Consider the following 26617-nt stretch of genomic DNA (forward strand, 5'->3'; position numbering starts at 1 on the left):
AAGTTGGTTCTTTGAAAAAAAAAACAAAAACCAATACACTTGACAAACTAGAAGCCCAGCAGGGTGGCATGCATCTGTAGTCCCAGCTACTCAGGAGGATGAGATGGGAGGATCACGTGAGCCCAGGCAGTCGAGGCTGCAGTGTGTTATGATCATATTTGTGATGAACCACTGCACTCCAGACTGGGCAACATAGTGAGACTCAGGCTCTTGAAAAAAATGGATAAACTATTGATTCAATACAATGTCAGTAAAAATCCTGACAGTTTTTTTCATCCCTCAAAAACTGACTAGCTAATTTTAAATTATGGTAATACAAAAGGCCAAGAAAGCAAGTAATTCTGAAGTAGAAAAAAATTGGAGGCCTATCACTACCAGATAATAAATTTATTTTATTAGTACCTAATATAAAGATACCATAATTATAACAGAATGGAATTGGTACAAAGAGAGATATGTAGGATAGTGGAATATGATGGCTCTGAAGCAGATGCTCATGTACATGATTTACGACAAAGATGCTGCAGTGATACAGGTATATATGGGGAAAAGTGAACCCTGATTTCTACCTCACAAAAAACCAATTGTAGATGAATCACAGTTCTCAATGCAAAAAGCAAAAGAATAACATTTCTAGATTACATCAGGGAATATTTTCATGACTTTGGGTTAGGCAAATAATTCTTAAACAGGACACAAAAACATTAACCATAATAGAAAATATTAATAAATTGGAGCTTTTTAAAATTAACAGCTTCTGTCCATCAAAAGAGGCCACTGAGAGAGTAGAAGCCATAGAGAAAATATTTGCAACATATATATCTAAAAAAGGACTCATACCCAGAACTTTGAAAAACCTCTTATAAAGTAATAATGAGAAAACTCAATTATAAAAATGATCCCCTAAAAAAACTGTTTTGCCACGAAAAAGGATCTGCTTATGAAAGCCCATAAGCAGGTGAAGACATGCTCATGTTCAGCAATCACAGGGAAAGCACATGGAACCAAAATGAGACACCACTATGCATCTACCAAAATGGTTGACACTAAAAAGTTCACCAAGAGTTGGTCATAATACAGAGCAGCTGGTTGAAATGCAAATGGTAAAACTTTCAAAAACCTCTTTGGCAGTATCTGTTGAAGTTGTGCATACCAGAAATTCCATTCCTGGTATATATCTAACAGAAATGTTAGATATATAACCAAAACATTAAGATAAGAGTATATATATTAATAGCAGTGTATACATAGAATGTATATATTAATATATTAATGATAGCTAAAAACAGAAAACAACAAAATGCCTACCAAATAGAATGGATTTTATATTGTGGCATATTCATATGGATGGAATATTACATGGTGATGAAAATAATAAACGACTACTATATGCAATAACATGGATGTATCTCATAATCAATTCAACAGCATGGATGAGTCATGGATGAATCTCACAGTTTCAAAGCAAAAGAAAGCAGACACAACAAAGTCCATACTGTGAAGGCCCATTCTTTAAAGTTCAAAAAGAGGTAATATGAATGTGTAATAATGAAGATATGGGATAGAGGTTACCTCTGGGGGAGATAATGACTGCCAGGGGAAATGTGGAGGGTTCTGGGGTGCTAGTGAAATTCTATACCTTTATCCTGAAGTATTGAGACAGGAGTGTTCACCTGGCAAAAATTCACTGAATGATACATACGCTTAACATCTGTGCATTTTACTATATATGTATAGCACCCATTAATAAAAGTTTTTTATTGACAACAGTGAGTTATAAGATGATTTTTTAAAACTTTTCTTTATAAAAAATAAACACTTTAATTCAAAAATAAAGATTCTGACAACTGACTACAAAAAAGAACAAAGTGTGTAATATCTAATTTCTACTTATTACTGTAAGTTCCTAGGGTCCTATTAAAATATTTCAAGGCCTTTTTTCATGTATGTATTGGCTGCTTGTATAGCTTCTTTTGAAAATTGTCGATTCCTGTCCTTTGTCCTCTTATTAAGAGGGTTGTTTGTTTTTTTCTTTTCAGTTCATTTGAGCTCCTTGTAGATCCTGGATGTTGAGCCTCTGTCAGATATATAATTAGCAAATATTTTTCCCCTTCTGTGGGTTGTCTCCTTACTCTCTTGATGGTTTCCTTTGTTGTGCAAAGGTTTTTCAGTTTGATGAGCTTCCATTTGTCTATCTTATCTTTTATGACATTTGCTTTTGGGGATTTTGACAGGATTAGTTGCCTACAATGAGATACCACCTAACTCCAGTAAGGATGGCTATCATTAATAAATCAAAAAATAATAATAAAAAATTTTGAAAAAGAGGGGAAAAAAAACCATTTGCTGTTGCAGGTGCAGAGAAGAGGGAACACTTCTACACTGTTGATGGAAGTACAAGCTAGTTCAACCTCTACGAAAAGCAGTGTGGCAATTCCTAAAAAACCTAAAAACTGACCTTCCATATGATCAAGCAATCTCTCTGCTGGGAATATACCGGGAGGAACCTAAATCTTTCTACCAAATAAACACCTGCACATGCATGTTTATAACTGCATTATTCACAATAGCAAAAACATGAAACCAACCATACTGCCCAACAAAAGTGAACTGGAAAAAGAAAATGTGGTACATATAACACAGTGGAGTATTACACAGCCATAAAGAAGAACAAAATCATGAACTTCACAGCAAATTGGATGAAGTTGGAGACCATCATGCTTAGTGATCTAATACAGAAATAAAGAACTGAATACTGAATGTTTTCACACATATGAAACCTGAACATTAAACACAATAGCACAAGAGAAGGATCAGCAGTCACAGGGCACTGCCAGGGGTGAGAGGGAGGAGGTGGGCTCGTAACAACACAAAGGGTACCTGGTCCCAAACCAGGAGAAATTAGGGCCAGTTGGAGACCCAGACTTCACCTGCATGCCGCCTATGTGTGTAGATAATCCTTACTTGTACCCCACATCTCTGTAATAACCTAAAATTAAAAAAAATATTTCAAGGTCCTAAGCATGAAAGAGATTATGATGCCAATGCATGATACATGTAGTCCTGATAATCTTTTAAAGAGATGAATAGAGAAATTACAATAACTTCTTTCTAGAATTTGAGATTATAAAATTCTGGATGAAATCATCAAAGATAAATTCATTTTTATTTTATGGTGCCCCTAGGCATGTGCTTAGTTTGTCTCCTAAGTAATCTTGTTCTGGCTTTCCCAGAGAAAAGATAATTTAATTATTCCAAGAGCTTGTTAGCTGGAGTATAAGAACAGAGATACAGTTTTTATTTCCAGAATAACTGGCGAGATGTATATAATGTGTGACATGGTGTGTGTACAAAGTACCTAGCACAGTCTCTGGTATATGAATGATATGTAGTAAATCATAATTTTTATTTTTCATTACACATGTACAATCATAACTGTATTGCAGAAATACAACAGATTTTAAGCTTCCAAGGTCTTAATTCAAGTTAGACTCTGCTATTTAGTGTAATTTGGGCCAATATAATTTATTCGGATTTCATCTGTAAAATGGGGAAAATTCAACATGGCCTATGGAGTAACTCTGGGGAATCTAATGACGATGTGTTTGGAAGTGCTTTTTAAACCACAGGGCTCCACAAGTTCCACTGTGACTGCTGTGATGATATAAATGGGCATTAGGATGGTTCTCCAAGTCTTCCTGTAAGACCTAAAAACATTCATTTTTCCTTAAGGAAGTTAATTTGTTTTGGGAATATACTCCTATCCTTAAAAGTTAGCTGAAACCACTCAATTCACAGCTTGTTAAGATGTGCTGACAAAGCAGGTAGTCCCCAGGGTTCAAAGATTCCTCTGCATCCAACATTTCAGTATGAATTAGAAAGCTGACATAATTCAAAGCAGCTGACCAGAAACTCAAGGAAGAGAGAAGAGGTACACAAAGAATAGGAAAACCTGCTTGATTCTCCAAGGGCTGCCTGATTCTCCCAAGGTGCTGTTGCAAACTAAATCCGTTTGGGTCCACTTGAGCCAAGAGCATCTGTCACTCCACACCACAGGGCTCTCATTCTGGAGCCAATCCTATTTGCAAGACATGAATAGGAGGGGACCCACAGGAGTAGGAGGAGTGCTCACAGTCAGGCAAATTGGACTAGCAGAGCAAAGAACAGTGAACTATAATTTGTTCGGTAAATTCTGCCATTCAAACTACTAGGATTCATGCAGGCACCCTGAGGAAGAGAAATGAATTACAAGTAGTCAAACAACTAGAAAATTTTATGGAAAATACTATCAACTAAGTGAAAAATAATTCATCCCCCAAACCACAAAATACTCACTTAAGTCTAGAAAACAATATAAATTTTGTATATGTCATTTTAAGAGTCAGTGATTGTTTGCATTATTCAAAACTGATCACTCATTAGTATCAAAATAATACTTCACATGCTCTAGTTTTTATAATAAATTCAATCTTTTTGATAAAAATATTTGATAAAACGGGTTAAGTTTATTGTTGTCCTCCCACAAACCATTATACTACCAAATTACTAACCCCAGATGGACAATAGTATTGATCTCTCCATAATACATTCAATCCTTCCCATTACATTCACAGCAGTATATTCTTTTTCAGAAAGCAGCTGCGCTAATCAAAAAATTAGAAAACACAAAATGCACAAACTAAATTGCACACCAAACGGCACTTTGATCTATAATGTTGTGAACAATATTTTAGCTGATTACTATGAGTGTTCTTAGGTCATAAAGCATATCTAAAGGTAAACAGCTAAATGCTCTCCATTTGATTTGATAGACCCAAATACAACAACAGAAAGTAGGAAAAGTCTTCAAATTAAAGAAGGAGACTGCTTTATAGCCTCAGTATTGAGAGACACAGCTATTAACTGACATAGGGCTTAACTGTTAAATTCTGCATTTATCTGTTATATTTTAGGGAAAAAAATAAATCACTCTTACTGATGAGACAATCCAAAAAGTGACTTTCCCCACCCCCCCCACACTAAGATATGCTTAGTGGAAAAATAAACACTAGAACCAGATCCCCTGACACCCGGTCCTCCAGGCTGCACTAACCTGTCTCCCAACTTAAAACAGATTCTTATATCACATGTAAATTACAGAAGAGCTAAAGATACTTGGGGTAGTAGTATATTCTTCCCCTCAAGGACAGGCTTTTAAAATAGGTTATTAATGTAACTAATAGGAAAAACAGGGAAAAAAGGAGAGAAGGCCCAAATATTTTCATTTGCAGAAACTTTCATTTACAGAATCCTATAAATTTGCAAACGTTTTCATCTGCAGGAATCTACAAATTCCATTATTATCCTTGCAGCTCAACTTTCCCTCTATAAATTGATGACAACAGAAGAAGCTTTGAACCATTTCGATTTCCTCCTACTCTGAAAAAGATATTAAGAGGGAAAACTGGAATTGACAGGGCCATTAAAACATGACAGTAAGTTGTTAACAGTTTTCCTTCTAATCTGACAGTTCAGATCATTTCTCTTTTTACCAGAGCCACAGAAAACGTTTCCACTACACAGACTGTTGTACCCTTGAAACTAAAGTTGATTTCTAAACTTAATATAATTGAGATTCTCTTAATAATTTCTGCTCTACTTAAGAGCACACCATATTATATCCCTAATATAGGATTCACTGATAAGAAACTGTCAGCAATAAATGAGGTAATATATGTAAAAGTACTCTGCAAATGTGAAATTATTTTAACACATGGAAGGCACTGTATTTTTCAAAAGGTCTCTAATGTCATTGATGTGAATAAGATGCGCCATCTTAGTGGTAAATCATCAAATGCATTTCCTTTAAAATCAGGATCAAGGAGATGTCTACTATCATTGTTTCATTTTAACACTATACAAAAGGTTGCGGTTAGTATGGTAGGCCAAGAAAAATATAGAAGGAGTATAAGGATTGGTAAAGCAAAAGCAAAAGATTATATTACAGATTACACATTATATAACAATATGGCTGATTTAAGATCTAGGAATTATTGATGTTTATTCAATTTTAAGCAGGGTATCCAGAATAGAAACTCAAAGGCACACTGCTGAGTGTTAGGTATCATGCCAGCTACTGCTTTAGAAATAATGAATAGGCAGACTATACTCAGTTTCCTTAACGGTTACACATAAGCAGCTTTTGGGTATACAGGATGGTGGGGGGGGTCATAAAATGAAAGACAAAGGCTCAGACTGCATCCAAAAAGCAAAGAAAGTGGGTGCACAAGTTTGAGAAGAACATTCAATTCTAAATCACTCATAAGTATACTGTTCTATTAGTTACCACCATCACCTAAGGCTTCCTGGCATGAGCACTGGACTACTAACAGTAGATCAAGAGGAGAAGGAACTGAGTCAGTTGCAAGCCAAGTGGTCTACATAGTAGGACCCCAGCAATCTCATCTCACCTCCACTATCAAAGAATGTTGTGAAATTATTTATATACACACACAATATTAAAGGCCCGAAAAACTTTTATTTACTATCTTAAATATAATTTTGTTTGTTTTCCAGTGTCACAAAATTAGTGTCCTTTAAGCTACTTGTCAATAATAAAGTATCTCAGATCTACATTTTATAATATTCTTCATTTAGAAAGAGCTTTAAAACTGTCTAATCATGTTGTAAAAATGTACAATGAAAACACAAGTTGTGTGAATGTACTAATGATGTTTTCTAATGAACTCAAGGTTGGATTATTAACTACAACACGAAAGCAAAGGGTACCAGATACTTAAAGGTGCTAATCAATCATTTAGCTTTTATTTTTGTGTTTAGTAATGTCTCAGATACTTCCTCCTTAAATATTACATAATGAGGCAAATACTATTTTTACTACAATGGAGCAAAATTTTAAGTCAGAAGCTGCAAGCACATTAGAACCATCTGCTTTAGTTATGTGAAGAAAGCACCTAGTATTAATCAGAGGAAAATTGAGGGAAAAGTCACTGAGTGGCTGAAAATATCCTAACTGCCAGGAGAAAAAAATGTTCCATATGCCATAAGCCAGACCCTTCTAACTTAGAAAACTATGTAAATTTTCCTATCTTCTTTATACAAGGCAGATTTAATTAGCTTGTAGAATTTCAAAGTGGTAGAAAATTTTTTAAATGATTACTTTTGCCTTTTACAAGAATATATTGAATATATTATGCATTTTTTGTGGTGTTCAATAGTCTTTAGTATTTTTTTTTTTAGTAGATGATGTATCGCTTTCCATGGATCAGTATGCTCTCAGATTTTAAGTTACTTATGTATTTCTAGCTCTAAATGACACATTCATATAAAAATAGTTTTCTGATCAGCTTATATCTTTAATCCTCCAAAATGGTTAGATTAAAAAATATGAGAGAGAGAGAGAAAGCAAGAAAAAAAAGAGACATGGGAAGAGGTCAAACCACCAACATGCAAGGAGGACTTCAATGAAAGTTGTGCCATTTGCAGAATTAAACATCAGCCCTAGCTGGCTAAATCATGTAGGCAAATGCTTTTATAAGTGCTTTTTAAAAACAATAAATATAAAATGAAACAGATTTTTCAGTATACTTCTGACTACCTACTGGCTAATATATGCTATTCATTAAAAAAGCTAACTTTGATTACTCAGGAACCAATGAGCTAACTTACAAATTAGCCACAGTATTTGCTTTTTTCTTCATATTATTATCAGATTTTTGTGTAGGTCATTCTTCATTAACAATCTCTACTAGACTGATAGACTGTGAGTATAGCCACCATATCTCATTTTGCATTTCTGAAATAACCTTGAAAAGTTAATAACTTGACGGCTATTCTCTGCTGACAAGGAATCTTTTGTATTATGCAGAGCATATTTTACTGAAAATCAGGAAACAGCTTTTTTCCAGGCTGATAGTGAGGGAGAAGATTTCAAAATGGAACATAAAAACTGCACAAACATACAAATGTGATAAAACTCAGAATAATATCAACAGTGCCAGAGAACTTGCCAGCAATAAACAGTAGCACACTGATTCTGACACTTGCCTGTTTTCAAAAAGATTGTGACAATTGCTACACTATTCTGTCAGAAGGGCACAGTCATATGAAACTCCTCTGAGTCTTTACAGCATAGCCCGAAGGGACCTTTTGTTCTTTTCTTTTCAGCAGGAAGGCCAAACAGAGGCTGCACTGTGCCTCCTCCCTCATGAGGAGGCATGAGAGACCAGCCAAAAAGTCACTTTATGGGCTTAGTATTGAAGATTCGATAGTGGATGTGCAAAGCAGAAAACATGGTACAATGCAAATAAGAAAGCAAGACAGAAAACCATCTAACAGTCTTTAAGATGGGCTCCTAAAATAGAACTCTGTAAAATTATTTAGAAAAAGTAAGGCAGAGGACCCTACCTTGCAGATCTTATAGAGAGATTCCTGACCGTCACCTCCTGTATCTTTAAAGTAATCATGTGCAGGAAACGTGCGATGAATATCTCGGGTAATCACACTCTCCTGGGCTGAGTCCTGAAAAGGAAAAAAAAAAAAAAAAATGACCTGATTATTAATTTAGATTTTTTTCCAAATATGGAAAGTAATATATACACAACAAATTCAAACAGCACACAAAAAAGCAAACGACAAAGAACTCCAAAAAAACCTCCCTTGTATCCCAGACCCATAATCCCGTTCCCGAGATAAGTACTACTAGTAGCTTCTTTCACCATCTATTTTTAGATGTATGTATGTGTATATGGGGAGGGGGAACAGAGAGAGAGGGACATTGTATACACAAATCTCCATAGAAGCAACATATCTGATGCTTTCACTTCTATGAAGTTATTCTATTGATAATTTATAGAATGTTCCATATCAAGACATGCAAATATAGTTTATTCTCTTTACGAGCTATTATTTTAAAAATGAAGTACATCTGGATATAGATTTATCATAATTTACTTAACATTCTCCTATCAATGACCACATTTTTGCATTCTTTCTACTTATATAATAAACAGTATAGCAAGAAATATTTTTATACGTCTTACACATATGTTCAAGGATAGATTCCTTCAGGTTGAACTGCTAGATCAAAAGGTACCCTCTCACCAGAGTTGTCATACCAACACATACTCCAAACAATAGGAGAGTTATGTGTTTCTCCTTACTTGCCGAATACCACATATTATCTAATTTTCTAATCTGACAATATGAGAAATAAAATCATAGATCACAGTCATTTAAAAAGTAAAAATATTATCAATCTTTCCTCCCTGCTAGGTTAATTGCCCAACCTACCCACTAAATAGAAAGCCTACAAGCTACTATATTAAGATGACATATGCTTTACAGATAAACCTAGGCTGTTTTTTTTTTAGATAGACTTAGGAACCAAAAGCTCAAAATTTGGTAAAGCTCTAAGCCTTATAAAAAACAATCCTTCACTTGATTTTATTTTATTCCTGAAAATATTTATCCATTTAAATATCAAGAAAATAGGATGAGACTACCTCTAGCAACCCTAACGGTGAAACTATTTTGTACAATGCAAAGAAGCATCAAAGACTACTAACTGAAAATTAAAAGCATTGTTTAATGTCTTGCTTCCATAAAGATCTGAACAAATACCCTCTTTCAGTCTCAAGAAAGGAAAAAAAATGTCCAACATATTAGTACTTTAATGAATACTATTTTGCTTTTTTCTTTATATTGCAGAAAGACACAGGTTACGCCAGCACCTTGTCTTGCTGCCTTTTTCACTGCAGCTATTTCACACTGCGTGGTAATTAGATCTTATATCATGTAGAGAAAGAAAAGAAGCGAAACGAAAATTTCCAAATTTGCTAGCAAACAGTGAACATATTACAAATCAATCCAGAGGAAATTCTGATGGCTTACAAGAATGAATTGCTAAAGTAGAACTAAAATAGAATCTTTAAAAAATCACTATAATTACATGAGAGGTTACATGGGAAGCTTCTATTTGTCGTGTTAAGTGCGGTGTTTCTAATGACAAAGACAAAATTAAGGTGGATTGGATAGAGAACAAGAAAGGTATGAAGGGTTTTCATAAAAAGATATATTATGAAATGTGTGTTGCATCGGGTCACTGGGCAGACCAGAGTCTCCCTGCTCGGTTTTCTCCAGTAGAAGGGTTCCCTGTCCACACAATAACAATTTCCTCTTCTAAACCACATGAAAGAAGACCCATAAAAACATTACTACTGCCACTGCTGAACTATTTGAGGAGAAAATGTGCCCAGTGGCTCACAGGATAACCCTACCTGTACTTTTCAGGACATTAAGAGAGAGAAATCATTGGATGATATTCCCTAGAAACTGCTTATGCATTTAGTATCAATAGACTGATTCAAGAAAAGAAAATTGATTTAAAATTTCTAGAGCCGGGCTCGGTGGCTCAGCCTGTAATCCCGTGCCTTTGGGAGGCTGAGGTGAGTGGATTGCCTGAGCCTGTGGGTTCAAGACCCGCCCGGGCAAGTTGGCAAGACCTCATCTCTACCATAAATAAAAAATTAGCCTGGCGTGGTAGCACACGCCTGTAGTTCCAGCTACTTGGAAGGCTGAGGAGGAAGGATCACCGGAGCCCAGCGGGTGGAGGCTGCGGTGGCCGGAAGCAGCCACTGCACTCCAGTCTGGGCGACAGAGTGAGACTCCAACTCAAAAAATAAAAAAATAAAATAAAATAAAATAAAATTTCTAGAAAGCAAACTTGCATAATACATAGAGTCCTTTTTTATGCATACTTAAACTTTCTTGTTTAAGAAATAAAGGGGAAAATCAAATGAAAATAAAATCACCAACTTTTCCCTACTTAATACATGTTTCTTTCCTGAGATTACTTTTAAATGCTTTCTACACTATATGCTTCTAGAATTTTCTTCCTTTATATTGCTCTTAGTTAGCTAAGGGAATAATTTCCAGAACTTCATTTTATAGACTGAATAAGCTATTTTGCTATCTTGTGAATAAGCTATCTTGTTCACTGATCCCTTTCATCTAACTGATGGTCAACAGATACAATAGGTTCTTATAAACAGACTAAGAGAAATGAAATTGCATTCTGGACTAGTGAAAATCCAAAGAAAAGAGCTACATTTTTTAATGTGTTTAATGACAATATTTTGCATACTTTCTGTTTATATAACACAATATCACATATAACATTTTTATACATATGTCTTACACATATATTCAACAATAGATCCCTTGAGGTTGAATGCTAGGTCAAAGGTATATGCATTATTTAGCAAAACTAAAGTTAACTCACCTCCCAATAACAATTGACAGTAGAATCAGCACATATGTATTTCAGGACCCCACATATAATCCCCCAAATACACTCTTTGAGTCATTCAAAAAACACGAGTTAGAGAGTCACCAAACTTAACAAAAGGAGGACAAAGCACTTTTTCTCTTCAATATTAATTCCTTTCTTTTTAGATTTACTCCAATTGTGGTGGTTAATTTTTACAAGAAAATAAATGAACAGAGAGGAAGGACAAAGAAAGGCTAAATAATTCACCATCTAGATATCTGGAGTTAAAGGGTTTCCTGTGAAAACATTCTACTTTTTTTTTTTCATTTTAGATGCAAGAGTTCACATGCAGGTTTGTCACATGGTTATATTGCATGGTGGTAAGGTTTGGGCTTCTACTGAGCATGGTACCTAATGGGTTTAACTTTAAAATATTTGATAAAAGTATTTTACAGCACAAGCAAAACTGATGTGAGGTCATTTTCTTGGCAGGCCCTGAGAAGCAGGGGCTTCCTAAGTCCTGCTAAATGTCTCCTGAAGGAGAAGAGGGAAGAGGCCATTCTTCAAAAAACAGTTGCTTCACCAGTGCCTAGACGCACAGTTTGATCCAGAATTTACTTCTCAGTAAACGCAGCTCCCACTCTGTCCCTCAGAGACCAATATGATGTTTTAATGGCTTTAAGACAAGACAAACTCACTGATTTTATTTGTTTTCCTTACTTAATAACTACAGTATCTCAGACAAGTTATTTAATCTTACTAACCTTCACTTTCCTTATCTGTAAAACGGGATGATAAAACCAAATGCACGATGCTATTTGGAATAAAATAGAGTATGTAAAGTGTTCAGCACATTGCCTAGTATAAACTGTGTATTTGTTAAATATTATTACTAGTTAATAATAATTACTATTGGGCTTGGTGGCTCAGCCTATAATCCCAGGACTTTGGGAGGCCAAGGTGAGTGGACTGCCTGAGCCTGTGGGTTTGAGACCAGCCTGGGTAAACTGGCGAGGCCTCGTTTCTGCAATAAATATATATAAAAAAAATTAGCCAGGCGTGGTAATGCAAGCCTGTAGTTCTGGCTACTTGGAGGGCTGAGGTGGAAGGATTGACAGAGCCCAGCAGGTTGACACTGGGGTGGCCGTGAGCGTGCCACTGCACTCCAGCCTGGGCAACAGAGTGAGACTCCAACTCCAATAATAACAACAACAACTATTATTCTCCCTCTCCATAAGAATAATTATTTAACTTTAAATTTTTGGTGAATATACATTTTAGACACCTTTCTGTATTTGTATGCCTTAAGTAATAAGTAACTATTTTCTCTGGGTATCATAAACATTGTAAATATGAAACCAACTCCTCTAGAGATTTACAACATGATGATGTATTAATGCATACACACCCTGTTTAATTTCCAACCATGCATCTTATATGTCCTAAATGATCCCTGCTTCTATTAATCCATTAGTAAAAGCAAAACTGAACAATTATTTGAATAAAATACTGGCCCCAGCTTTGCATGTAACCCATCCAACAGAGATAGATGTACACAAATAGAAGGAGGTATGCAAACAGAAGGAGGATGGGGAGGACAGCATAGACAGACGTTGGATTTGATAGAGTAGTCACCATATCCAGTATTAATTTGGAATTTAACTTCTAAGGATCAGAGAAGGATTGAGTCAGGCATGAAAAGGACAAATGCCATTGTCCCAAGTGCATGCCTCCCTTCTGCACCATCATCACCAAGAATGTAGTTGGAAGGGAAGTCCTTGAGGTCATCCTTTTTCCTGCCTTAGTCAGGCTGGTTCACACACAAAAGCTGACTCAGAACACAAAGGAGTGAGAGGTTTGTAACAAAATCTGAGAAGTCAAGTTTTATACCTCATACCCCACTCCTGACACTGCCACCATACAGGAACTAAATCTACCTTTCTCTTTAATTTCCAAACCATGAAGTCATAAGACTAAACTCATCTTCCAAAAAGACATAAGTCTCTAGTGAATAAACTCCATGGTCCAACAGAGGACATAATCCAGCTTGCTGAAAGATAAACATAAAATAAACTCTAAGAGGTAAAATAAGCAGCTTGATTAACTTTTGATCATTTTAAAGTATGTTCAATTTAGAGCCTGGTATCAAGAGAATTATACAAACTGCTCTTCCAGTATAATTTATACATCTGAAATGTTTGCAATTCTCTTAATTCCTATTTAAGGGCATCACCACTTACTTGTTTGCAGTAAGAAATTAATGTAGCACTGAATGTCAACAAGTATTAGGAAGAAGGATTTGGATGACCACAGCCTATTATTTTTTATGAAACAATTTCTGGGTTGTCAACAACTAGAAAGGTATTTTAGTGAGAATGACTATTTTCACATGTAACCTTAGCAGTAGAAGTGTAAAAGTAACATACTGACAAATGAACACCTTGTCTGTACGTTAGTTTGTCATATTTTAAAAATGATGACAGCATTTTTTCTTACTAATCCCTACTGTCAAATCCAAAATATAAACTGCATTTTCAATTTACATCCGCCACAGTATCATCTCAACATTATAAGTACCACGCTAATCTGTTAGTACCATTAAAAACGCCAATATAGACAATCAATCCCTGGCCACAGTCAGAAGATAAATGATTCAGAGCTGAAAAACACTTTGACCTTAGCACGTGTCTTCTATTCTTACTCCACAGGAATCCTCCTTTAGTTCTATGCTGGATGGTAAAACATCACAAACTGGTCTTCTTACATGTCCCTGAAAGCAGATGGGTTTGCAGTAGTGGGTCTGATTTATTTGCCTTGATGTCTGCCAAAAATCCAAAGAGGCAGAGATGAAAGGAGAAAATATAAAAGTATATTCTAGTTTCAAATGTGCCACTAAAATCATGACATGAGCTAGAAACAGTAACACAAAAGGTCTGGGTCATTGTCAGCCTTTGTTCCTTGAATATGGGGAGAGGTCTTAACATAAGTGGGATAATATGAAAGCAAAGAAAGAAGCCTCAACAAAATCATATTGTGAGCAAGCTGCTTCCCAGGGACTGTACACACAGGCTGCCAAGCGCCTCCAAATCAAAGCCAAACACAAAGGTCAAAAAATATAAGCCACATTCTGGCTTCAAGTAGAAAGAAAGATCTTCAGGGAAAGTGGCAACTGTGAGAACTAAAGGTGGAGGGGTGGGGGGGAGGAAAGGAAGAAGTGTATTTACAGAGCAGTCAATATTCACGATGGTGAACTGCTTCCGAAGGAAGTGCTGGGACAGGAGCAGGAAACATTTGAAAAGACTAAAGCACTCTGCTGAGACTGTGGGTGCAGATGGGCTTTCCCAGACTGAAGGAATCCAGGTCAGAGTTAGAGATGACTATGAGGAATATCTAGGGTTGTTTGGGATCCCAAATATATCCACTAAATACTTCTCTGGTCATACCTGGATATTCCAACACTGAGGTTCAGGGGGTAGCACTTGACAGTCTTGGAACCTCATCAACAGGCAATAACAAACCATGCAACTCTTGTTAGGATGGAGCTCAATAACTAAACTCCATGCTGTTATATTCCAAAGTTAGAAACATTTGTAACTTAGCATTATTTAAAAAATTATCAATTATGATTTTTATGCAGTTCTTTCTCTTTTGAAATACATAAATATTTTTGTAAAAGAGCTCCATATTTATGGCTCACTATATAAAAATAATATTTTTACTTTTCTAAAAAACTATCAGGAATGCCTCTGACAAAACCATCATTTGATAAACATGTCTATTTTAACCTAATTATTCATTTTATTTTATTTATTTATTCATTTATTTTTGAGTCGGAGTCTCACTCTGTCGCCCAGACTGGAGTGCAGTGGCCGCTCCCGGGCACCGCAGCCTCGACCTGCTGGGCTCCGGCGATCCTTCCACTCAGCCTTCCAATTAGTGGAACTACAGGCATGTGCTACCACGCCCAGCTAATTTTTAAATTTATTGTAGAGATGAGGTCTCGCCAAGTTGCCCAGGTGGGTCTCGAACCCACGGGCTCAGGCAATCCACTCACCTCAGCCTCCCAAAGCATGGGATTACAGCCTGAGCCACTGAGCACAGCTAATTATTCATTTTATAACTTTATTCACTTTGACCACATATGTACTCACACATCATCAAAGTTAATAATTGTTTCTGTGTGTTGAATAATTTGAAAATAATTTTAGAAAACATTCTACCATTCTTTCAATTACTTTAGATGTTTCTCTGATACTCTTCAAGCTCGCTCAATTGTCTTCTTAAATTGATGTCATAAAAATGGAATATATATAAAAAATTAAGCTTTCTAGTTTCTGACCAACACAAAATTTTTCATGTATTAAAATCCTTTTCTAAGCACTTACTAAGAATCAGGCACTATTCTAGATGTAGGAGACACAATTATTAGTAAGAATAAGTCTCTGCTCCAATGGAGTTTATATTCTAGTAGTAGGGGGAAAAGACTTTTAAGAAGTATATAATGCTAGCTAGTTAGTACATAATGTTGACTGGTTACTGTAAAAAATAAAATAAGATCTAAAGAGGCAGTGAGAAAGGGCTGATACTTTAGTTAGGGTGGTTTTGCCTCTCTGAGAGAAAACACACATATTTAGAGAAGAGTGTGACAGTCAGAGGGAAGCATGTGCAGAGGCCTTGAGGTGGGAACGGCAACTTCTCTTGACATTTTTCTAGCATTTTGCTGACCTTTCTGTTCACAGATGTCTTCAGTGAACTGCCAAAGATGACTCCAATATTTTTCTGGATTAACATTACCTCAGAAATTATATGTATAGTTTACATCATTCTTACAAGATGTTTTAATTCATATATTTGAACAATATATTCCTAATTCAAGCATATTTGAATAATATACTCTTAATTGCACATGTATATATGAAACTTACAATTCAAACATTTATTTAACATTTGTTATGTGCAGGACATTGTAATAGAATCTGGAGGATCAAAAAGGCACAGGACATAGTCCATAATGTCTCTCAATTGCAAGAGGCTTAAAATCAACTTGTAAAGGCAAGATATAGATAAAAATGCCAATGGCAAGAAACACAGGATAACATATGGGCAACATTAGCTATGGGAATTCCATGGGAAAGGTGATTGCAAAGGGGTTACATGGCAAAAGTGGCCTCCACAGAAATGACAACTGGGTTGGTCACTGTAGACGGTATGGGCTCCACAAGATCCAAAGTACATGAGCAAATACGTTGGCAGCAAATGTGGTGTGAGCAGACCCCCTACAACAGGACACAAGCATGCCCAGGAGACTCAACTCTGACTGCAGAAAGGAATCCATCACAGGCCAAGTTGAGCGACATCCAGAATATGGAAAGGCAGTCCTGAATGAAAACATTTTAGCTTGATGCTAGGAACAACAAGGAGTCATTTCATCTGCCACTGTCTGTGTAGTCTCAGTTTTGGGAACCCTTGTTCCATTTTTGGCCTTATTTACTTTTACTAGAGTTGGTGTATAGTGAAGGATTAACCTTATCCAAAGAGAAGTCTGATCTTTGCCACTGGCTTGTTGGAGGTGAAATCTAGGTTCACAGAATGCCATGTTTGATGAGAAGTTCCTGTTTGTATGGGAGCCTCGGCCACTAAACAGCCTAATGATGTCATTTCTGACAGAGGTTTGGGCCATGCAATATTTGTTCAACCTATAAAGAGGCTAGAAATGAAAGGTCAGCCACAAGGGCAGTATGTGAGCTGGCCCCAGAACTCTGGGCAACAAGGCTTGGGTGATCTTTCCTAGCAGGTAATGCTCCATGTGTATTATCATACACTGATGCCAGAAGAGTAACATCCATGACTCCATGGGAGAGGGCAAAGGATACTCCACATCTGGGGCTTCTCCTGGACTCTGCCTTTGGTGCTTATCCCTGGCTGGCTGGCTGGCTTTGATTCACACTGTTAGCTGTAATATACTGTGGCTGTGAGTGTATCAGCTTCCTGTGAGTCCTGCGAGTGCTTCTAGTGAATTATGAACTTGAGGGTGGTTTTGGTAATCCCTGGATTTACAACTGGTATCAAGAAGTGAAGGTAGCCATGTGCGGAATGTGCTTCCTCTCTAACTTGCAGTTGGCTCCTACAACCCACCCAAGACTTAAAACTACAATCTTTAATGTAGAACCTCCAAAGTTAAATGTATTAGAACTACTACTGACAATTTTACCACTTGTACACTGAGTTCCTGAAAGATCTACATCTGATCACTGAAGTGATGAGTACTGCATGAAAAGTGGACCACATAACTATTGAGATTATCTCATAATTCATTTGCATAGAGGGCCACTTGAAACTCCAAATGAGAGTGAGTGCATTCATCTCACTCATCCATTTAAAGAAAAAAGTGAGCCGGGCTCAGTGGCTCAGCCTGTAATCCCGCGCTTTGGAAGGCTGAGGTGAGTGGACTGCCTGAGCCCGCGGGTTTGAGACTTGCCTGGGCAACTTGGCGAGACCTCATCTCTACAATAAATCAAAAATGAGCCAAGCATGGTAGCTTGCGCCTGTAGTTCCAGCTACTTGGAAGGCTGAGGCGGAAGGATTGCCGGAGTCCAGCCGGTCGAGGCTACAGTGGCCGGGAGCGGCCACTGCACTCCAGTCTGGGCGATGGAGTGAGACTCCAACTCAAAAAAAAAAAAAAAAAAAAAAAGAAAAAAGTGAAATAATAATTGTATACCAAATAAATTTCAATAATGTATATATTTTTAAAATCCTTTAGAATCAACAAAGTTATTCTATCTGGAAATATGTGTTCCTAAAAAAGGCAATTCATTTTTATGCCAAGTCAAGTTATATAATTGTCATTTTGTTCCTTTTTACAATAGTACGTTTCCATTAACATAACTTTCTAGTCACCTAGGAGTAGAAAATGCACTCATCACAACGACATTAGTAACAAAAGAAATAGGAAGGGCTAAGAACAGAAGGATGTGTTCCACAGAGACTATAAGAGTTCTAGCTCTCAATTATAAAGGTCATTTCAATAAATTAAATATCCTATGGCCACATTTAGTAAGTGTACAATGGGGCTTTTTTTTCTTTACAAATTCAGGTTAATATTACAACTTTCTTTTCTGATACTCTACTTTCTTCATTTTTCTTTATTCAAGAAGGTCAATTACTGTTTCTCCTACAGATTTTGCGATTGATTATTCAGAAGTAGAAGAAATCTTTTTGAGAAAAGGCAGATTTGAGACTTAATCCTTTGTGTAATGAAGCCAAATCACAAGTAGAATTAGAAAGATTTTTATTTTACATTTTTTTTCTCTATATGGATTCAGCAGTGAGGATTACCATTCTAAGCATTAGGAGCCTTGGGTTAAGTATACATTCCAGCTCCTGGACACAGTGTATTCCTTTCCAGTTCCCTGCTGGTCCTTCCTCAGCTTCTTTTCTTGTGCTTTTCTCAATGGGAAATCTCATCCACTTCTGGGCCTTCACCTACCATCCATCTTCTCTCTCTTGGACGTTTACTAGAGAAGATGTCAAACCTTAGTGATGATCAGAATCCCCCAAGAAGCTCTTCCAGACTACATATTCCTAGACCCTATCTAGATTTAACTCACAAAAATCTCTACAGTACTTCCAGGCAGTTTGTATTTTTAACAAGTACCTATGTAGCCATTAGCAAAAGTCTACAAACTATTACTTGGGAACTACTGTTCTACTAGACCTAAAACTTAAGTCAACAAGTCGATTCAGAATTTCCCATATAATCAAATGTCCTTTTTATTCTCAGTCTAAATGGAGTGAACTACTCCCATATCTGAGTGGACATACAAAGAATTATTGTGGAAGTCTTCTCTCCCTTTTCCTTCCTTAATCAGCTGGTCCTCTGGCTTCTACTCTTCTATTTTAATTAAGTGGCATCCATGTCTGAATATCTCCACCTGACTGACTGCCACCTCTAGGTGACCATGACCCATCTGTATTTATCTTTGTTTCACTGGTGGCTGAGATTTTAGTAGGCACTCAGTAGACTAGTGCTGAGTAAATTAGAATCAGGGGCGCAAGCAGGGTATCTACTCCCCATGATGGAGAATAGATCATGTTTTATAATTTTTGCCTTGAATTTAAAATTTTCTTCCACCATCATTTAGACAAAAGCAGTAGCAAAATGAAATAATTTGCACCAATATCAAAGATGATGACAAGGACTCACCGAACTACCAACTCCAAATTTCACAGTAAAATGCACAACAAAACGTTACTTCTAATATCAAAGATGACACGTGAAAATGATTTTAGATAGCATATCAACTACAGAAAAAACAACATGGATCTCCATCTTAAAATAGAAATTTAAAATCCTACCAGTAGTAGATTCATCCAAAATAATAAAAAAGCTGTTTGGGGTTTTCTCACTGACTTTTACCTCATTTTACATGAAAAGCAGTAAGAAATAAAAATACATTCAAATGCTGCATTATTTTAAAATCAATCTTATTACTTTAAAAGTGACAAGGAATGAATCACATAATTCATGTGTGCAAAATCCTGCTAGAAGCAAGTAACATTAAATATGATTTTAAAATCTTAGATATCTTTCATAGTTTACATGTTAACTATTCCCAGGAAAATAACTTGAAGTAGTAGACTGATCTCAAGCTTAGGCAAGAATCAGAAAACTTCTAGTTGATGTACCTCTTGATTACAGTATTTAATAGGTTCAGGTTCTTTGCTGGTCTTAAAGCCATACGGAGATAGAGAAAGTTTATGGTTAAGGTCTTTCTCACTTTGCAATGCCTCTCTACTCATTTAATCAATATATGTACTTGCTTTTGATTTATGTGCCATGTGGATCACAGATTTTCATGCAACGTTTTTCCCTAATAGACCAAAGGAACTAAGAGGAAAATTTTGAAGTCTGAATTTCTAATAACGGAATAGAAAAGATAACTGCTATAAAAATTAAGAAAAAAATTAAGTAACTCCATGAACTCCTCAAGTATTAAGTTGCCATTTGTGGAAGATACAATTGACTTGATTCAGTGCCCATGGGACTAAAAGAAGGTTTCTTTTAAGGAATTTGCCTGGTCCAGCTTTTTTATTTAGACCTAGTTCTACAAATAAAAGTTCTCTCATTTTTCAAAAGTTATCAGAGGTTGATAACAAGTTACATATATGAAACTGTTTTGTTCCCCGCTCCCGGGTGTTCTGCGGTTTATTGGGGGTCGGGAGGCCTGAAACTGTTTTGAACATTGCATGATGATTAGGCACAAGTGGTCACATTATGTATAAGTAGTTCACAATATGGAAATATTATTTAGACAATCAACCATCATTTGGGTAAGCTGGACCATGTGCCCTCTTCTGGCACCTTTGCCTAGTCTAGGATATTATCACTTTATACCCGGACTATTTCAACAGCCCATAAATCATAAAATTCCCACACCTCTCCTTCCATCAGCCTGTACAGTGCTTAAAGCACTATTTTGTTCCCATGTAGCATTCAAATCCATCTACAATATAGTCCCACCTGTTGTCCTCATCAGAAAAAAAAAATCCTTATTCCATTCCATCTAGATCATAGTCCATTCTGCAAAGTTGTGCAGTTCTTTTAAGTGACAATGCTTTTGTGCAATTTCCTCTGCCTGGATGGCCCTACTTCCCATATTTTCCCCTAATGAAATCCTGCTCATTGATAAAGGTTCATCTAACTTTTTCCACAGGGCTTTCTTAATGATTCCAAGTGAAAGTGTCTTTTTGTTTTATGTCAGTCAAATAACAAATTGCATAGACTGATAAAAAAAATTATTACCTACTGCCTTGAGTTAAGATATATCTTCCTAATTGAAAGATAAGCTCCTGGCTACTGGATGCAGCACCTTATAGTAATGTATCTAGCACCCTATATGTAATAGGAGCTGCACAAATATTTGTTAAACAAATGATCCTACCTATGACAGAAAAATTAAAGAAAAAACTGTTGAACCCAGGCAGAAAGGCAGATAAGAAAGAGGTTATATTGCTGCTTAAGCAGAAGGCAGTGCCTCACACTGAGCCACATGTGAGAGCTAGGTTGGGGCAAATTTTCCTTTGTTGGGCACTCACATCTGCACTGTGAAATGCTCTGAGCTGATGACTCCCTAGGAAGAGGGTTTATAAAAACCATTATGAGGCAGAATGTTATCTAATGGGATGACTGCCACGGCCAACACCATGATTCACAACACTTTTACCAACAAGAAACAAATGATCTTGCTGTTCAAAACCCTACTTTTTGGGGAGGCTACTTGGAGAGAACATTGAAGCAAGTCCTCATGTCTCAGTTCACAATGCTAGCTTCCTGATGTATAGGAAACAAAGATCAAAGAAGCCTTTACAGCGATTTATAAAGCACACATTTTGTTTAAATCTTCTCAACTCAGCCTAGGCTAAAATGCTTTAGAAAATGGTGTCCTGCTGAAGTTAAGTCACCAGTGATAACAGCACTTTCCAAAGTTAGGATTCCTTGCTGATCATGGCTGTGATCAAGATCACAATGTAAGTGGCAGAGTACTGAAACAAAATTTGGATAGTGTAAACCTAAGAATATTTCACAATTGCTGCTAATTTGAGAGCCATGGAGAAGAAAGGAGTGGTGTATGATTTTGATTCTTTAAACAATAAAGATGCAGCATTGTGGTCCTGAGGACACCTCTGCTGCTGCCACTGGAGGAATGTCTGTAACCCTTGAAAGTTAGGGTAAGATGGAGATGGGGGAGGTAGGTAAGTGGGACAAAAGGATGATCTTGGTTTAGCCTCTGAGGGCAGGTATTATAACACCGCATAACCCATACAGAGAACTAAGGAAACTTTGGTAAAGTGAAAGGGGGAAAAGGATGACACGAGAAGAGGGGGCACAACAACATATATCTCATGAGTAGAACTCTTAACTTGCTAGCTTTTTTGTTTGTATTTTATTGAAGGATTTCACTAGGCAATTACTATAAGAATCAGTGTCCTGGTGGGGCTCGGTGGCTCAGCCTCTAATCCCAGCACTTTGGGAGGCCGAGGTGAATGGACTGCCTGAGCCCATGGGTTCCAGCCCAGGCAACTTGGTGAGACCTTGTCTCTACAATAAATAAAAAATTAGCTGGACATGTTAGCGTGTGCCTAGAGTTCTGGCTATTTGGCAGGCTGAGGTGGAAATATAATGTGGGCTTTAAGTATTATAAGTCCATAAAGGTTGAAAAGCTACTGTTTCGCTTTAAGGTTGCCAGATAAAATGTAGGGTGGCCAGTTAAACTGCATGGGATTTAATATTGCATGAGAAATGCTTATATTTAACGCTAGTTGTCGAGCATCTGAAATTAAAATTTAAGTGGACATGTCCTGCCCAGATTGCTAATACCAACTGGGAAAGGCAATTCCTGAGGATCTTCATATTCAGGTTTTATTCTTGTTTAAACAGCTTTAAAGTATTTTTGTCTAAAAGCTACCATATTTGATATAAACTAGTTTCATTTGTTTTCACAAGTTGTATTAAATTTACTTAATAAAAATGGGCAAATACTAGTTAGAAGCTACAGATAATGCTATGAATAGAATCAGAAAGATCTGATCTAAACTATAAAAGATAAAAAGGAAAATGAGGACATCTAGATAACAATGGGCAGACATCATCATTAGTGAGAATACCAAGCCCATGAGGCACAGAAAACTGAATTGATGACCTGGAAAACAAGATCACATTAAGATATAGGAGACTGGTCTGAGGTCTCCGAAGACATAAGGCAGGGAACAGATAAAGATTCCTCTCAGTGAATAAATGACAAAGATGCTAAGAATGTTTACTTTGTCAACACTGTCTCTCCTCTGATCAAATGCCAAATAAAGATCAATCAGTTAGCATCTGAAAGAATTTTCTGGCCACAGAAGAAAGTAGCCTTAAAATTAGAATAATGACATAAACCTACACCTGAGATTTAGTACTGTGCTATGCCTTATCAAAGGACAATTTATTTCTTTAGCATTTTCATTACAAATATTGATGTGAAGAAGTATCAGAGCACAATTTGAAAGACTTAGTTGGTATGGCAGACTGGGATAAGAAACCTATTGTACAACTACCAATTCATAAAAAAAAAAATTATGGGTTACATATTTTAAACAAACTATTTTCTAATTAAAACCTTTTAAAGAACATAAATATTGACATCTATGTGTAACCATTCTTATTCTTGAAGGGTTTTAAATTTATATTGAAATTTCACAAACTAGTAGGCACTATAGGAGGGTCTTTAAATAGTTCATGAAAGATATATATTATGAAAAAAACTGTGCATGAATTTTAATAATATTTTGCATCAACATAAATTCTTCCAAACTTGTTATAACATGCCTGAACAGGATCTATTTGAGTTACTAAGAAGGCTAAGACATGAGTTTGAAAAGAGCCCCTATCAAAGCAATGTGAATTCTGATAAAATAGAAGCAAGAACAAAGATCAAATTTATGGTGAAGCTTGGATGGAAGGATGGTGAGATCACTGATGCTTTACCAAAAGTTTAGGTGGACAGTGCCTCACAGAAATCAGTAGTTTATAAATGGATGACTTGTTTTAAGAAGGAATGAACCAATGAAACCTGAAGTAGCAGACCATCCCCGTCAACTTGCGAGCCAAATATTCATCTTGTTTGTGCCTTAATTGAAGAGGACCAATGATTAACAGCAGAAACAACAGCCAACACCATAGACATTCAGCTTACACAATTCTGACTGAAAAATTAAAGTTGAGCAAACTTTCCAGTAGATGGATGCCAAAACTTTTGCACTCAGATCAGCTGCAGACAAGAGCAGAGCGTTCAATAGGAATTTTAAACAAGGAGGATCAGGATCCTGAAGCATTTCTTTGAAGAATTGTTTTTTTTTTGGTTTTTTTTTTGAGTTGGAGTCTCACTCTGTCACCCAGACTGGAGTGCAATGGTCGCTCCCGGCCACCACAACCTCGCCTGCTGGGCTCCGGCGATCCTTCCGCCTCAGCCTTCCAAGTAGCTGGAATTACAGGCATGTGCTACCACGCCCAGCTGATTTTTTGATTTATTGTAGAGATGAGGTCTCGCTGCCCAGGCGGGTCTCGAACCCGCGGGCTCAGGCAATCCACTCACCTCAGCCTCCCAAAGGCACGGGATTACAGGCTGAGCCACCGAGCCCAGCTTCTTTGAAGAATTGTAACAGGAGATGAAACATGGCACAACCAAAGCAATGGCCACCAAGAGGTGAATGTGGCCCAGCACAAGTGAAAGTGAATCAATCAAGAGCAAAAGGTCATGGCAACAGTCTTTGGGGAGGCTCAAGGCAATTTGCTTGCTGACTTTCTGAAGGTCAAAGAACAATGACATTTGCTTGTTATGAGAGTGTTTTGACTCTGTCGGGGGACGGGGGCACACATCATCAACAGGGTACCTGCATAACGAACACTTGTATACCTAATCCTGAATTGTACCCCACATCTTTAAAATAAAAAAATTAAAAGTTAAAAAAAAAGAAATAGTGAAAGCTTTAGCAGAAAAACACCCAAGAAAGCTTCACTAGAGTCCTTCTCCACCATGACAATGCTCCTGCCCATTCCTCTCATCAAACAAGGGAAATTTTGTGAGCACTCTAATGGAAAATCATTAGTTACCCACCTTACAGTTCTGATTTGCCTCCTCCTGACCTTTTTTTGTTTTTCTAATCTTAAAAAGTCTTTAAAGAGCACCCATTTTTCTTCAGTTAGTAATGCAAAAAAGAAGGCATTGACCTAGTAAAATTTCCAGGACCCTCAGTTCCTTAGGAATGGACTAAATGGTATCTCCTTACTTATAAGGGTGTCTTGAACATGATGGAGCTTGGGTTGAGAAATAAAAATTATATTTTTTGTTTTTATCTTTTGATTCCATTTCCCCATGAACTTTTTGAAGTCCTCTTGAAGTATGTGATTAAAATGGTGCACATTTTAACAAATTATTAGTCTTTCTTTTATTAAATTATAAATTATTTAATTTAAAAATGTGATTTTTCTTTTTCTCATATTGAACTCTATAAAATAGAGAATTTATAAGTGAAAATAATTTAAGCAGAAACTTCTTTAATAATGCACAATAGACCACTTCTTTCTAAACAATTTTCATCAGCAACTTTTATCTTTTTGTCTGAAACCAACCAACCAACCAAAGGAGGAGTGTAACCCCCATGGCTCAAGAATGGAAATTTCACCTCTTAGTGCTAGACACATCAAGGACTAAGCATGATTGTAGTTCATCAGCAAAACAGGGCACTGAAAAATAAGGAACAAAACTGTCTTGGAAGAAGTGGAGATTTCAAACAAAAACAAAACCACTGACATAGTCATAATGGGAAAAATCTGAACTTCGCTAGACTTCCTTAGACTTGTTTCACAGAGTATCCTTTGCAAATCAATTGCCTCTGGGCCCCACCAACCTGGTGTCCCTGCTCCATCCAAGACTATCTGTCTTCATCTCCAACTGGGACAATTACTTTTATGTGCCTTACCTGTTAAGTAAAGCACCAGATACTCCTTCAAGCTGAGACGGGATGGATAGGACTCAGAAGAAAAAGCAGGGCAATATTTAGCCCTCTTTGGGAAGTGGAGGACCCTAAAATTAGATAATGGGATAACCTTTCAAGGCAAGGATGGGTGGGGCAGCTGCAGTACTTATCTAGAATCAATACTGTCCCAAAGAAATTTAATACAAGTCTCAAATGCAAGCCAAATATGTAATTTAAATTTTTCTTGTAGTCACATTAGAAAAGCAAAAAGCAAAACTTCACCTGTACCTAAACCACTTATGTATGCAATCCTGACTTGTATCCCACAACTTTAAAATAAAATAAAATTTTAAAAAGAAATTTTAACAACATTTTATTTAAACCAATATATCTGACATATCATCTCAACATGTAATAATATAAAAAATAACAAAATATTTTACATTGTCTTTTTCATACTCTTTCAAACACAGTATGACACTTTTGCACTTACAGCACTTCTTATTTCTGACTTGCCACATTTCAAGTTGATAATGTGGCTGGTGGCTACTATATGGGACAGTGCAGGTATGGATTTTAACACAGAAGCCACATCTTATACCTTCAATCCCTTTCTCACAAACTTTCCTCTCAGTAAGGGAATAGAGGAAAACATCTTTTGAATGAGGGAGTAAAAGTGGAGAAAGAGGAGGATGAAAACTAAATTCTTAAAATCTGACTCCAAGAGTAATTTTATTGGCCTAATGACCAAAAATTACAGAGAAAAACTGCTTATGCATTTGCTTCTTCCATCTGTCTTCTAAGATGCCAACGTTTCTTACAAAGCAGCCA

At 36.6% G+C, this 26617-nt stretch overlaps 1 protein-coding gene across 1 annotated transcript in view; it reads right to left on the reverse strand.

Annotated features, from left to right (window-relative positions):
* LOC110596406 (rab GTPase-activating protein 1-like) overlaps positions 1-26617 on the reverse strand; it is a gene marked incomplete at its 3' end in the record, with an annotated part of 106233 nt that overhangs the window by 54816 nt on the left and 24800 nt on the right. The window contains exon 2 of the mRNA XM_021716789.1: positions 8407-8520. Coding sequence (XP_021572464.1) covers positions 8407-8520 — 114 coding nt within the window. The remainder of the gene's footprint in view (positions 1-8406; positions 8521-26617) is intronic.

The sequence above is a fragment of the Carlito syrichta genome, unplaced genomic scaffold, assembly GCF_000164805.1.
Source record: "Carlito syrichta isolate Samal-C Ts95f unplaced genomic scaffold, Tarsius_syrichta-2.0.1 Scaffold308921, whole genome shotgun sequence".
Classification (NCBI taxonomy): Eukaryota; Metazoa; Chordata; class Mammalia; order Primates; family Tarsiidae; genus Carlito; species Carlito syrichta.